The sequence below is a fragment of the Tachyglossus aculeatus genome, chromosome 7 (genome assembly GCF_015852505.1).
Source record: "Tachyglossus aculeatus isolate mTacAcu1 chromosome 7, mTacAcu1.pri, whole genome shotgun sequence".
NCBI lineage: Eukaryota > Metazoa > Chordata > Mammalia > Monotremata > Tachyglossidae > Tachyglossus > Tachyglossus aculeatus.
Window position 1 is genome coordinate 32,430,117 of NC_052072.1, and position 15,735 is coordinate 32,445,851.

Below are 15,735 nucleotides of genomic sequence, written 5' to 3' on the forward strand. Positions count from 1 at the left end.
TCTATTGATTCATGGATTGATTGACCTATCCATCTGACCTCATCCCTGGGACTGAGACCTGAATCCCTGGACCCTGCTGACCCCTGAGCCCATAAGGGTCCACAGCTGTGGCAGTGGCCATCCTGGTCCTTGGCCTGGGCTCAGAGGGATGCCCTGGGGAGGGGCCAGAGGTCGAGGGGATTCAGCGCTGCACCCTGTGAGTTTGGGGGCCGGAGGGTCCCTCCTCCAGGAATGGCTCTAGGGCTGGGGTAAGGATGGCAGGGGCATTCAGCTGCTCCACCCCAGTAACCCAGAGACATTTCCTGACTGGTGTCCCCCTCTCCCAAACCCACATCAACTGGTGGGCACAGTTTTTTTTTTTTAGTGGCATTAACTGCTTACTATGTGCCAGGCACTATACTAAGTTCTAGGGTATATGCAAGCTAAACAGTTCGGACACAGTCCATGTCCCACATGGGGGGTCACAGTCTTAATCCCTCATTTTAAGATTAGATAACTAAGGCACAGAGAAATGAAATGACTTGCCCAAGATCACACAGCAGACAAGTGGTGGAGTTGGGATTAGAACCCAGGTCCTTCTGACTTCCAAGCCCATCCTTGGAAGTCCTAGTTTTATCCACTAGGTCATGCTCCTTCTCTGGTTCTGCCATTGCCACATCTTGGGGAGGACCTGCTTCTGCTCTCCACCTCCCCGTCCTGGCACCTGATTTACCTCATCCTCCCAGGGCTCAGTGGGCAGTCAGTTGCTGCCCAAGTTCATGAGGGGAACCAAAAAGTGCTCCCTAGGTAGACTGTGAGCTCCATGTGGGGAAGGGACTGTGTCTGACCTGATTATCTTCTGTCTGTCCTAGAGCTCAGTACAGTGCTTGACACATATAAGCACTTTTAAATACCACAGTCATTATTATTCTTATTTCTTTGCTGTGTAGACTTACAGTGTAATGAAGTCAAAAGGTATGTGTTGCATGGAATCATGAGATCAAATGATGCGGGATGGTTGGGGGAAGAGATGAGCTCCTATCTGCTGCTTCACTGTGCATGCCCCCCTGAAGCCACCACTACCTGCACACCCTTAGTGAATGCCTCTTGATGTCCCCCATGCTTTTGCATGACCCTGGCTTTTTAAATCTACTATGCTGCTCAGCAGGTGAGGTTACTGAAGTTTTGCTACACACGTCAATTTAGATTCTGATCTTTGATTAAAACACAAGCCTACCACAGAAATGAGGGGTTGAGTTGGATGTTTGCTGGGTTTTCTCCTCACACCAGACCTCCGGGGCGGCTGCGGGGAAGAGAGGCTCCCTGCCCAACTCTCCATCCCCAGAAATCCCGTTGACTCTGGATTCCAGACCAGAAAGAGAGAGGAGACTGGTGGAGGGAGGCCTTCTCAACTTCCAGACTGATGGGAACACTGGGGCTTTGACCATCAGGACTGTTGGCTTGAGAGGCTTCTCCCTCTACACTGTAAGCTTCTTGTGGGCAGGGAACGTGACTACTGACTTTGTTGTATTGTACTCTCTCAAGCACTTAGTACAGTGCTCTGCACACAGTAAGTGCTCAATGAATACCATTGCATGATTGACTTATTGAGAAACAACGAGACTGACAACTCTGCTCCTCTAGCCACAATGCCCTACTGCTTTTTTTATTATCATCTTTGTCTCATATTGTTTCATCCTTTCCTAATACCAACCCCCTGTATCCTCTTATTCTTACCTTAGAGCCCCTTGGAGGCCAGGGACCATGTCCAATTTTCATATGGGTCTTTTACCATGTTTTTCAAAATCCGTGTCTTAGACCTGCTCTGAATACCTACGTAGGAGAATCTATTCTCTCCTAGGGCAGTGAAGCCCATGAAATCATATACAAGTTTCAAACCTTTGATTTTTATTTCCAGTGGACTGGGGGAAACCTTTTGGACTATTTAGTTCATTAAAGAGAAAAGTTCACTGACTGAATAAATAAGAAAAATACAAAAGTAATTATGAAAAATATGTAAACTCAAGCTGTGAGGTATTTTACAAAAACAGTACTATTAAAAAAAACCACACACACACACTCCAAAGGTGACCCCCAAAGGCCCAGCGCATCAGTTCTCTTACAGTTTGTACATGCCAGCTTTCTTGCTTGAAATTCTTGCCTTAACCCAAACAACAGAGTTAGAAATTTGGTATAAAAATCATTTAAAAACGGTGGTAGTCGCAATAGAAGCAAACAGTTAGAAAAGAAAACTACTGAAGTGCTATTTATACATGCATCCTTATAAGAACAAGGGTCTTTCCCTTAAAAAAAACATGTCACATATCTTTAGCCTCACAAAGGCCCAGATTCATCTGAAAAGGCCACTACTTAAAGTTCTTCTGTAACTTGAGGAAATGATGACATTCAAATTCAAATGCCATTTTAATAGTATTTTTAGAGCTTTTTTGCTTTTAAAATGTGATACTGGCATGGAACCAAATCTGAAATAAACTTGGGGAAATCCACCTTCCATGGTGCCATGTTTACTACTGATTAATCAAATAAAGCTCTCAACTTTGGAAGTTTATTGTACTCACCGGGCAGTCTGCTCTGCTCAGATTCATATCAACTGACTCACTAAGTTTCTTTCCTCACTTCTTTTGAGTATCAAGTTTTAAAAGCTGATTAAAGCCCTTTTTAAAAAAATAGTCCTTTATCCCTATATGACAATAATAACAGGACTTCAACCTTAACAGAGTTTCAAGAAGCATACTGCATGCACCAAACACAAAGTGTACATGTGAAAAATGCTCAGTACAGTGCCTGGCACATAATAAGCGCTTAACAAATACCATTAAAAAAATGAGAGCTCACTGGTACACATTATATACTCACCCACACTGCAAACAGAATATCAGTTACACTTATATTAAATGTGCAAATATACAGTTAAAACCAAGTTCTTTTTAGACCTTACGTGTCTTTCAATTATTAAAACCAGGAATGAAGACATTGCTTTGTGGCATTCAGTATGAAGGTTCTGGTATGTAGTATTCATGCAGGAAAGTGCTACATTGTGTCTCTGGAGCTGCGGATTGCACAACAAAGCACCATACTTGATATCATTCCAAAGATCTGGAATAGAAGGCAGGACAGGTTAGCCATTTCCAAATGTCCAATTTCTTTGCTAAATTATAAGCTCCTTGAGAGCAGAGATGTGTCTACCAACTCTATAGAACTCTCCCCAGCACTGAGTTCAGCAAGAAATAATTTCAAGCATTGAATAACTGACTGATGGAAATGTAATTTAATTGACAAGAGTCAGGAAACCACCAGAATGTCTATGACAACTTAATTAAAATTGGTGTTGCATCAATTGTAAGTTAGTGCCTGGTGCATAGTAAGCACTTGAGAAATACCGTAATTATTTTAAGTTGATAAGTGTGGTGAGTGGGCCTTTGACCTGCCTGGACATCCTGTGGGTGTTAAAATAAATTGTGACAGGCTGAAGGATGGCCAGGTTTTTCTCATATGGTACTGCCATGCATTAATTTTGTGATTAAGAAGCCTATTGCATCAGGATAGCCTGATCAGCTTATAGGAAGTTATTTGTGGAAAGTGTAATGACAATGAGAACAGGCAGCGTGGATCAGCATGACTGAGTGATGCTAGCTTCTAATCCTGGCTCTGCCACTTGTCTGCTGCGTGACCTTGGGCAAGTCACTTGACTTCTCCTTGCATCAGTTACCTCATCTGTAAAATGGGGAATAAGACTGTGAGCCCCAGTTGGGACAGGGACTGTGTCCAACCTGATGGGCTTGTTTTTACCCCAACACTCAGTACAATGCCTGGCAATAGTAAGCACATAAGAAATATCATAAAAAAAAGGTAGCCCCGGCATTCAGGTTGATTTAATCTAGGGCCACCTTATTTACAAAGCCTCATGAGAAACATCCACATAGGCCCTTCTTGTATAAAACCTCCTGGTCTTCACTCTTCTAGCACCTGCTTGTTTAATATAATAATAATAATGGCATTTATTAAGCACTTACTATATGCAAAGCTCTGTTCTAAGTGCTGGGGAGGTTACAAGGTGATCAGGTTGTCCCACGTGGGGCTCACAGTCTTAATCCCCATTTTACAGGTGAGGAAACTGAGGCACAGAGAAGTGAAGTGACTTACCCAAAGTCACACAGCTGACAATTGGTGGAGCCAGGATTTGAATCCATGACCTCTGACTCCAAAGCCCGTGCTCTTTCCAATGAGCCATGCTGCTTCTCATAGCCACACTGTTTACTGTGCCTTGATCTCGTGTCACCAACGACCCCTTTCTCATAACCTTCCTATGACCTGGAACTCCCTCTCCCTCCATATAAGCCAGATCACCACTCTCCCCATCTTCGAAGCCTTATTAAAATCACATCTTCTCCAATAGGTCTTCCCTGATTAAGTCTTTTTTTTCTCGACTCCTTCTCCCTTCATGGATACCCATGCTCTTGGATCTGTACCCTTTAAGCACTTGATAATTCACCCTATTCTCAGCCCCACAGCACTTATGTACATATCAGTAATTTATTTACATTAATGTCTGTCTCCCCCTTTAGACTGTAAACTCCTGTGGGCAGGGACCATATTTACCAACTCTGTTGTATTATACTCTCCCAACTACTTAGTTCAGTGTTTGCACACGGTAAATGCTCAGTAAATATCGTTGACTGATTTAAATAGCCCTCTGGGGACAGATGTTTGGATTCTTGCTTCATTGAACTGAGAAGCACTTGAGAAACAGTGTGGCTTAGTGGATAGAGCACAAGCCTAGAAGTCAGAAGGACCAGGATTCTAATCCCAGTATGGCACTTTGTCTGCTGTGTGACCTTGGGCAAGTCACTTCACATCTCTGTGCCTCATTTACCTCATCTGTAAACTGGGGATTAAGACTGTGAATCCCATGTGGACATAAGACTGTGTCCAACCTGATTACCATGTGTCTACTTCTGTACTTAGTATTGTGCCTGGCACATAGTAAGCACTTTAAAATACCATAAAAAACTGAACTGTAAAGTTAGAACATCATTTCCAGCACATTTCTAAGCATGAATGCCAGCTTCAACTCTCAACTCTTATGGCATCACCAAGAAGAGTACTGAGTCTTTATGTCATGGTGTTAAGTCTACTTGAGATAGCCACTGAAGATGTTTTTTTAAGAACCGGTCATGTACCCAAGAAACTGGCTTCTGAGTGTGTAAGTGATGCAGGAATATTAAATGTAGAATGAAAAACACCTGGCTGGCTGATGCACCTTGACTTCCTTTTCCCTTTCCAATACATCTGTGCAGCAATGAAGACACTGAGTAGCTATTTGGCTGATGCAAAAGTTCTCCAACCTAGGAGTTACAGAAGTAGAAGACTCCATGGAGAGTGGCATCTTGGATTTGAGCCCCTCGAGGGGCAGGGACCATGACTAATTTCAGCCGGTGTATTCTTTCTCAGTGTTTAGAACAGTGCTCTGCACACAGTGCTTAATAAATACTGTTACTTCTACTACCACATCAAAGTCTGACACTCCCTTATCTTGTTTCAAGTATCTAAGAGGAAGAAAATATGTAAAAGAAGTGAGTCGAATTTATATGCATGTGACAAGAGCACTTGTTGGCATCTGTGTCTCTACCTCAATCACCCTGCCCTCCTACCTCACCTCACTACAACCCAGCCCGCACACTTTGCTCCTCTACTGTGGGCCTACTCTTTGTACCCCGATCACATCTATCTATCTCGCTGCCAACCTCTTTCCCACATCCTTCCTGTGGCCTGGAATGCCCTCCCTTTTCATATCCAACAATTACTCTCCATACCTTCAAATCCTTATTGAAAGCACATCTCCTCCAAGAGGTCTTCCCTAAGCCCTCTTTTCCTCTTTCCCCACTCCCTTCTGCACCACTCTGATTAGCTCCCTTTATTCACCCCTCCCTCAGCCCCACAACACTTATGTACATATCTGTAATTTATTTATATGAATGCCTGTCTCTCCCCCTAGACTGTGAGCTCATTGTGGGCAGGGAATGGGTCTACCAATTCTATTGTATTGTACTCTCCCAAGTTTAGTACTCTCCCAAATGCTTAGTACAGTTCAATCAGGTTGGACATAGTGCCCGTCCCACATGAAGCTCATAGTCTTATTCCCCATTTTACAGATGAAGTAACTGAGGCATAGAGAAGTCAAGTGACTTGTCCAAGGTCTCACAGCAGGCAAGTGGCAGAGCCAGGATTAGAAGCTAGGTTCTTCCTACTCCCAGGTACATGTTCTAACACAAGGTCATGCTGCTTCTCCACGCTGCCTATTCTCATTGCCATTACGCTTGACATAAATAACTTCCTAGAAGCTGATCAGGCTATTCTGATGCAATAGGCTTCTTAAACACAAAATTAACGCATGACCGTACCATATGAGGAAAAACTTGGCCATCCTTCAGCCTGTCACAATTTAACACCCAGGGGATGTCCCAGTATGTCAAAGGCCCACTCACCACACTTATCAACTTAAAATAATTATGGTACTTGTTAAGCGCTTACTACATGCCAGGCACTAACATAATTTATGCAACACTAATTTTAATTAAATTGTCATAGACATTCTGGTAGTTTCCTGACTCTATTTTTCAATGAAATTACATTTCCATCAATCAGTCATTCAGTGGAAACTGTACTCTTCCAAATGCTTAGTACAGTGCTCTGCACGCAGTAAGCACTCAGTAAATATTCATTCATTCATTCAATCGTATTGATTGAGCACTTACTGTGTGCAGAGCACTGTACTAAGCGCGACTGATTGACTGCCTCCCCGTGCTCTAAGTGGCTCCCTCTTCCCCATCATATTTCTCACCCATCTGTCCTTGCCTCTGAGCCATCGATCAATCGTATTTATTGAGTGCTTACTGTGTGCTGAGCACTGTACTAAGCATTTGGGAGTATACAATATAACAGAGTAGGTAGATATGTTCCCTGCCCACAACAAGCTACAGTCTAGAGCACAGCCACAATAAAAAGGGCTCTGGTGATGTAGATAAGCCCTCTCCATACCAGCCACTCCTTGGGCACTCCCCCCTCTCTCTGCCACAGTCTCGCCATCACCCATAAGGGCAGGACTATGTGCAGAGCACTGTATTAAGCGCACACGTATCTGATAACTCAGATGCTTTGGACTGGACGAGGTCACAGCAGCTTACACACCCAGACCAGAACCCCACAGTGGGGCAATACATTCAAACATGTCCTTACCGTGACACTGGCAATTCCAATTCCCACAATTCCAACCAGCTGAAGCTTAGCATCGATTACACTGTGAATTTCAACTAGGCAATTCTAGTTTGAAAAAGATAGGAATAACAATGGAATTTCATTACCATAGAATGATTTGGGAAAATCTCCCCCCACGACTCCTTTCCTTCTTTCTGATAAATATCTTGATGTGGGATGGAAAACTCTGGACTTTCTGAAATCTCGGTTTCCACACGACTCACTCCTTTGACTTAGAAACCACCTCCCTTGATGGGTTAAGTGGCCAAGCAGTTGCAGAAAAAAATGTATCCACTCGCTAGTCTTATTTTTCCTAATCATGACCCGTGCCAACCACTGAGGCTGAGAAGCACTTATGAGCAAGGGTAGAGGATCACATAGAGCGATAGCCCTGTCCCACCACTGGCACCTTCCCAGAAGAAGGAAAATGGTTCCCAGGAGAAATGGGCATCAAATAGAAGGTTTATTTTGTATCTACCCAAGAGCTTATTACAGTGCTTGGCACATAGTAAATTAACAAATATCAGAATTACTATTAGGTTTCCTACCACTTGGCAGGGTTAACTTTGTCTTCTGAGTTTCTCTCTCTTTCTCTCCTTGGCTTTCCTTAGCATTGGCTAAGGAGACGGGACACTTGGCTTATGGGCAGGCCTGTCTGCCAGCTCAACAGTAACAAAGCCCAACTTAATTTCTCACTGGGCACCTAGAGAGGTTGGATCTAGGGGCAGAATGTCTCCCAGGGTCTCACAAGGAGGAGATGAGATCAAGGCTCCTGTGTCTCAGTCCTAGTTTTCTGAGTTGTTACTGTCGCCTAATTTCACACCAGAGGCCTCGCTGCAAAGACAGGTCAGTAGGGAAGCAAACCAAACAGAGGAGACTCACTTTATGCCTTTGGAGTTCCTTTGGACATGTGGGTTGTACATGCTCAGGACTTCCCTTACCACAGCACTGAAGCTAGAGAGTCAGAAAAGAGACTTTTAGGAAAGGCAGAGAAGACTGTTGATTAAGCACAGAAAACCTTGCCAATGGCACGGAAGGCAAGGCTGCAATATGTCAGTGTAGCTGTTATTCAAATAAATGGAAAGAGAATAGGCAGTAAAAAGGCTCTTTGGTGCAGATGAACTTTGCTCTGGAAACAGCTTGGCCCAGTGGAAGGAGCCCGATCCTGGAAGCCAGAGGATGTGGGTTCTAATCCTGACTCCGCCACATGCCCACTGTGTGACCTTGGACAACTCACTTCTCCTCTCTGTGGTAACAGAGGCACCTCATCTGTAAAATGGGGATTAAGACTGTGAGCCCCATGTGGGACAGGGACTGTGTTCAACCTGATTACCTTGTATCTACTCCAGTGCTTAGAACAGCGCTTGGCACATAGTAAGCACTAAACAATTAGTATCATTATTATTAGGAGACCACCATAACGCCTCTTCAGCCACATCTTCAGGCAATTCCTAGAACGGCACACTGACTCTAGTGTACTCTCCCAAGAACTTAGTAATAATAACAATAATGATGGCATTTGTTAAACGTTTATTATGTGTCAAGCACTGTTCTAAACACTGGGGTAGATACAAGGTAATCAGGTTGTCCCAAGTGGGGCTCACAGTCTTAATCCCCATTTTACAGATGAGGTAACTGAGGCACAGAGAAGTTAAGTGACTTGTCCGAAGTCACACAGCTAATAAGCGGCGGAGCGGGATTAGAACCCATCATTCATTCATTCATTCAATCGTATTTATTGAGCGTTTACTGTGTGCAGAGCACTGTATTAAGTGCTTGAGAAGTACAAGTTGGCAACATATTGCCACCACTATACCACCACCACAACAAGGTGGCCACCACCTCTGATTCCCAAGCCTGGGCTCTTCCCACTAGGCCACACTGCTTCTCAGAGAAGTATAGTGCTCTGCACACAGTAAGCACTCAATAAACACCATTAATTGATTGATTTAGTGCATATAGGTACACTTTTTCCTGTCAATCTCACACTTTCTGGTGCAGGGAGGGAGGGCAGCGGTCCAGAAGATAATAGGTCAGGACTCCCAGAACCTAGTAGTGGCCCTGCAGCAATTTCACTGAAATTTCTGAGGGAGAAATGCAGAAATCATATTTGAAGAAACACTGCTGCAAAATGTAGTTAAGTTGCTCTGTTTCTTTTCATCATTCATATTTCAGGATAGTTGATGCAGATATGCAGTTGATGCATATATGGGTGTAGGAAGTTGCTGAAAATACTTACAGAGGAGTGGAAGGCAATGAGAGTCTGGTTTCCTTTTCCCTCATCTTTCAGGTACTCATTATATGCTTCTTCATACATAGCCTGAACTTCATGAATAGCCTGAAGAAATGACAATCAAATTCAGTGGGTGCTTTCTAACATTTCTCTGAAATCCAAGTCAATCTCTTATTTCCCAAGCAAAAATAGTTCACATGTGCAACTGCATTCCTTAGGCTTGGTTGCATTTTATGTGGCTACTAATGAATGAATGAATCAATTAATGACATTTATTGAGTGCTTACTGTGTGCAGAGCACTGTACTAAGCACTTGGAAGAGTACAATATAAAGAGTTGGTAGATACGATGCTCGCTCCAAAGGAGCTTATGGTTGAGAGGAACTTGTCAACTAAGCACCCAGTGTGGCTGAACAGAGTTTCCAGAGTTTCACAGATGTATTTTGAGGTTGAAATGTACAATAACAAAGGTGACCACTTTTAAGAATAGCTACGACTGCCTCTCAAAGAACTGGAAATTCTGACTGAATCCAGTGTTTTTCTGGGAAGCGCATCAGATGGGGAGGGCACGGAGCAGTGATGGTGGTGGATTCTTTGCTCCAAGCCTGGTATTCAAGTTAGTGAGGATAGTGGGGAGAGGGCCCTGGCTCTCTCCTGTCCCTCAAAAATAAAGGACTTCGAAAGGAGAGAGTTTAAAATAAAAATACGCTTCCCCACCATGTTTCAGTTCCAGCTCTAAGACCCACAGCTCTCAGCCTGGATTGTACAGAATTTTATCAGCAATTACCAGGGTTAATTGCCTAGAGCTGAAGCTTTCCCAGGTATGATGGGATGGATGGTTATCCTAATAATAATAACCAATCACTGTTTTCATGAAGCAGAAACATTTCTTCTTCTACATGGCTCCTTTTTGGCTCTGTACAACAAGGCAATGGGGCTGGCCCATCACAAGAGAAAATGAAGATAAAGCCTTTTTCTTTATGGGATCCTCTGCCCACATAAGGCCATAGAATTCCAGGGCTGAAAGGGATCTTTAGAGGGATTATCTAGTCCATCCCCCTGCCTCCAAGCAGTCCTGCACCACAAACAGTCCCAACCAGATAACTCTCTTGCCTTTTCTTTAATTTGTCGTTGAGAAGAAACACCTCAGTCAGTCTCTTGTGAGAAACTGTCCTTTGTGTTTGGCAATCGTGCCCCTTAAGCATTCACCCCAATCTTACAACACTAATGCACAGATCCTTATAATCAACTATTTCCCCCTTTTGAAATTCACTTTAATGCCTGACTACCCCTGTAATAATAATAATGATGGTATTTGTTAAGTGCTTATTATGTGCCAAGGACTGTTCTAAGTCCTAGAGTAGATACCAGGTAATCAGGTTGTCCCAAGTGGGGCTCACAGTCTTAATCCCCATTTTACAGATGAGGTAGCTGAGACACAGAGAAGTGAAGTGACTTGCCCAAAGTCACACAGCTGAAAGGTGGCAGAGCCTGGATTAGAACCCATGACTTCTGACTCCCAAGCCCATGCTCTTTCCACTAAGCCATGCTGCTCCTCATAGACTGTTTTCTGGGCAGGAATCGCATCTACCAACTCTGTTATATTCTACTTTCCCACACACTTAATACAGTGCTCTGCACACATTAAGCACTCAAAAATACCAATGACTGATTGAATCGAATGACATTGATGGCACTCAGGTGGTGGAACGGACTGATGTAGAGTTAACAGTCTCTTTCACATTGCACATTAAGAAAAAAAAAAACTTCCCCCAATAACGCTCATCAGATCTTATTCTGCTGAAAACATCCTGTAGTGTAGCTTCGATCAGAATCAACCATCAGGAGGATCGAGAGCCTAGCAGGGAACAGAACACCCTCACCTCAACAAGTTGGAGATAATCCTGGACCATCTCTGTGACGGTTCAGGGCAAACTAATTCTCATTTAGGGAAACATAATAATAATTACGGTATTTGTTAAGCGCTTATTATGTGCCAGGCACTGTACTAAGTGCCGGGGTGGATACAAGCAAATCAGGTTGGACACAGTCCCTGTCCCACATGGGGCTCACAGTCTCAATCCCCATTTTACAGATGAGGTAATTGAGGCCCACAAAAGTGAAGTGACTTGCCCAAGTTCACAAAGCAGACAAGTGGCGGAGCCGTGATTAGATCAATTCACATGCTTCTCAGTGATGCCCAGGCACAGCCTTTTCCCAACCAAGCCAAAGGAAGAGTAAAGCCAGTTCATGCGTAGTCACTTCTCTTTGTTCTAGATTGTCTGAAAGCTTTTTCGGTTTGATCCCATGTGGATGTGGGCAGAGGGGCTTGCAATGATATGCTGCTGACTGGGCCTCTTAATTAGGCCTGGGGACAGCGTGATTGTTAGCTGTTGTCTAGGAAGGTTGGGAGGGGGCCTGTGTTGTTCCCCTTAACCCACTGTCCTCCTGCCTAAGGTAAGCCACGAGGGCAGAGCCAGGGAAAAGCCCCAAACTCCTTCGCCTTTGGGCAGGCAGGCTAACAGACAGATTTGGATGAGATGTGGGTTCCTTAATTTCATGTGGGATCCTGACAATTTCACACTGGAGCCCTCTAGAAGGGTGCTTTAAATACAGAACCATTAAGGGTATTGTTACTTACCATCCCTTTCCCTAGAAATGCAAATACTCCAATAGTTACTTCAGCAGCAAATATCACCAGAAGGCAGGTGAAAAACTGAAAAGAGATGAAGGTGGACTTGATCAGTGAGACATATTTCACTTTGGACACCCTCTTCTCCCTAGACCAGATTCCCAGGGCCCTGCAGAGGAAGTTCGTTGTGGGCCGGGAATGTGTCTACCAACTCTGTTGTATTGTACTCTCCCAAATGCTTAGCACAGTGCTCTGCACACAGAAAGCATTCAATAAATACCATCGTTTGAGGCAGTGCTCCAGCATTCATTCACTCATTAATCCAATCATATTTATTGAGTGCTTACTATGTGCAGAGCACTGTACTAAGCACTTGAGAGACTACAATATAACAATCATTCCCTGCCTGCAATGAGCTTACAGTGTAGAGGGGGAGACAGACATTAATAGAAATAAGTAAACTACAGATATGTACATAAGTGCCGAAGGGCTGGGAGGGGGGAATGAATAAAGAGAGCATGTTAGGGTGATGCAGAAAGGAGTGGGAGAAGAGGAAAGGAGGGCTTAGTCAGGGAAGGCCTCTGGGAGGAGATGTGCCTTCAATAAGGCTTTGAAGGTGGGGAGAGTAATTGTTTGTCGAATTTGAGGAGGGGGGGCATTCCAGGCCAGAGGCAAGAGGTGGGCGAGGAGTTGGCAGAGAGATAGATAAGATCGAGGTACAGTAAGAAGACTGGCATTAGAGGAGCAAAGCGAGTGTCCTCTCTAACTGAATGTGCGTGTAAGAGTATGTGGTTTCAGGGATTTCCTGGATCTATGTCATTGAGTCTTTATCTTAGCCCTTCATATTTTTGTTTCCCTTACCATATGCATCTGTCACCAGTCCCCTAATCCCCTCTTCATTTTTAGACAGTGAACCCCTCGAGGGGGCCAGAGACCATGTCTACCTCCTTTGTGGATTTTGTCCCCAGTGCCTAGTACAGTGATTTTCACAGAGTAAACTCTTATATAAATACAATTACTACTTCTACTTGAGGAGAAGGGAATGGACAATTGTGGGGAAGAAGATTTGCTCTGACTATATTTTTTTCTAGGGCCTCTTTTTCACAGCACAGTTCTTCCCCAGAGACCAGTACTTAACTTATCCCGGAAGAAGTGCAAGCTTCTAACAGCTGGTAACATTTCCACCGCCATCATCTTGAATGCAGGGAAAATAGGTGGAGGAGGAGGTGTAGGACTAGAAAGAGATGGGTTATGTGGGTAATAATAATAATGGTATTTGTTAAGCACTTACTATGTGCCAAGCACTGGGTAGAGGATGGGGGAGTCATACTCTTTCAGGATTACTCCTCTGAGCCCCAGAGCTATGATGATGATGATGATGATGATGATAATAATAATAATGATAATAATTGCAGTTTTTGTTAAGCACTTATTATGTGCCAGGCATTGTACTAAGCACTGGTGTGGATACTAGCAAATTGGGTTTGACATAGTCTCTGTCCCACATGGGGCTCACAGTCTTAATCTCCATTTTACAGCTGGGGTAACAGAGGCACAGAGAAGTTAAATGATTTGCCCAAAGTCATTCAGCAGATGAGTGGCAGAGCCAGGATTAGAACCCAGGTCCTTCTGACTCACATGTCCGTGCTCTATCCATTGGGACATCATGCCTCCCTATGGCTACAGGTTCTGGGTGATGCCCATAATAATAATAATGATAATACTAATTATGGTATTTGTTGAGCACTTTATTATGTGCAAGGCACTGAACTAAGTGCTGGGGTAGATACAAGCAAATTGGGTTGGACACAGTCCCTGTCCCATGTGAGGCTCACATCCCCATTTTACACATGGAGTAACTGAGGCACAGAGAAGTTAAATGTCTTGCCCAAGGTCATGCAGCAGGTAAGTGGCAGAGTCACGATTAGAACCCAGGTTCTTCTGACTCACAGGCCCATGGTCTATCCACTATGCCTTGCTGTTTCTCATAATAGTGGCATTTGTTAAGCGCTTACTATGTGCCAGGCTCTGTACTAAGCGCTGGAGTGGATACAGCAAATCGGGTTGGACACAATCCCTGTCCCACGTGGGGTTCACAGTCTCAAACCCCATTTTACAGATGAGGTAACTGAGGTACAGAGAAAAGGAGTGACTTACTCAAGGTCCCACAGCAGACAAGAGGCAGAGGCAAGTTTAGAACCCATGACCTTCTGATTCCCAGGCCCATGCTTTTATTTGTACATATTTCTATTCTATTTATTTTGTTAATGATGTGCATCTAGCTTTACTTCTGTTTATTCTGATGACTTGACAACTGACCACATGTTTTGTTTTGTTGTCTGTTTCCCCTTTCTAGACTGTGAGCCCGTTGTTGGCTAGGGACCATCTCTAGATGTTGCCAACTTGTACTTCCCAAGTGCTTAGTACAGTGCTCTGCACACAGTAAGTGCTCAATAAATACGATTGAATGAATGAATGCTGGATACACTACATCATGTTGCTTCCCTTAGGTGTCAGTGTTAGCTGCCAAGTCCTAGCACAATTTAACCTAGCCGATGATGATAACGAAGGAGAAGAATTTGGATCTGTATTCTCTGGGCACTTGGTATTCACCCCGAGTTCTACCGTATTGTGTGTTTTCATGATGCAGCCCTGCTATCGGTCCAGTGGGAAGGGCACTGATCTGGAACTCAGGAGATCTGGGTTCTAGTCCCTGATCTACCTGAAGCTGGTTAACGTGAGCAAAGATCACAGGCCCTTCTGCCCACCTACTCCATGTTCCAGCAGGAGCACGTGTGTGCGGCACTGCACAAGCCTCTATCACTATAATCAATTCCACTGCATAGATTCTCAATCAATCAATCAATGGTATTTATGGAGTGTTTACTGTGTGCAGAGCACTGTACTAAGCACTTGGGAAAGTACACTATAACAGAGTCGGTAGCATGGTCTAATGGGTGGAGCAAGAGCTGGGAGTCAGAAGGACCTGGGTTCTAATCTAATCCCAGCTCTGCCACTTGTCTGCTGTGTGACCTGGGCAAGTCACTTCACTTCTGTGCGCTTCAGTTATCTCATCTATTAAATGAGGATGAAGACTGTGAGTCCCATGTGGGACAGGGACCGTCGGAAACTCAGGAGCTAGGAACCTCAGGAGCCTGGAACCTCAGGAACCTGGAACTTCGGGAGACCAGAATCTCAGGAGTGCAGAAACTGGAACCTCAGGAGCCCAGAACCTGGAACCTCAGGAGCCCAGAACCTTGGGAACCTGGGACCTCAGGAGCCCAAAGCTTTAGGAGCCTGGGACCTCAGGAAGCAGGAACCTCAGGAGTCCAGAACCTCATGAGCCCAGGACCTAAGGAACCTAGAACCACAGGAGTCCAGAACCTCAGGAACCTAGAACCTCAAGTCCTCAAGAGCCTGGAACCTCAGGAGCTAGAGCCTCAGGATGCTGGAACACTAAGAGGCCAGAAACTCAGGGGCCTGGAACCTCAGGAGCTGAACCCTCAGGAGGCTGGAACCACAAGAAGACAGAAACTCAGGAGCCTGGACCCAGAACCTCAGGAGTCTAGAACTTGGATGCTGGAACCCCAAGAGACCAGAAATGTAGGAGCCCAGAA

At 44.4% G+C, this 15,735-nt stretch overlaps 1 protein-coding gene across 1 annotated transcript in view; it reads right to left on the minus strand.

Annotated features, from left to right (window-relative positions):
* Nucleotides 1-1,866: 1,866 nt before the first annotated feature.
* The window catches only part of TSPAN2 (tetraspanin 2), a 48,583-nt gene continuing 34,714 nt past the window's right edge, over nucleotides 1,867-15,735 (minus strand). The window contains exons 4-8 of the mRNA XM_038748715.1: nucleotides 12,128-12,202; nucleotides 9,494-9,592; nucleotides 8,137-8,208; nucleotides 7,237-7,320; nucleotides 1,867-3,096 (exon numbers count right to left, since the gene is read on the minus strand). Coding sequence (XP_038604643.1) covers nucleotides 3,031-3,096; nucleotides 7,237-7,320; nucleotides 8,137-8,208; nucleotides 9,494-9,592; nucleotides 12,128-12,202 — 396 coding nt within the window. The 3' untranslated portion in view covers nucleotides 1,867-3,030. The remainder of the gene's footprint in view (nucleotides 3,097-7,236; nucleotides 7,321-8,136; nucleotides 8,209-9,493; nucleotides 9,593-12,127; nucleotides 12,203-15,735) is intronic.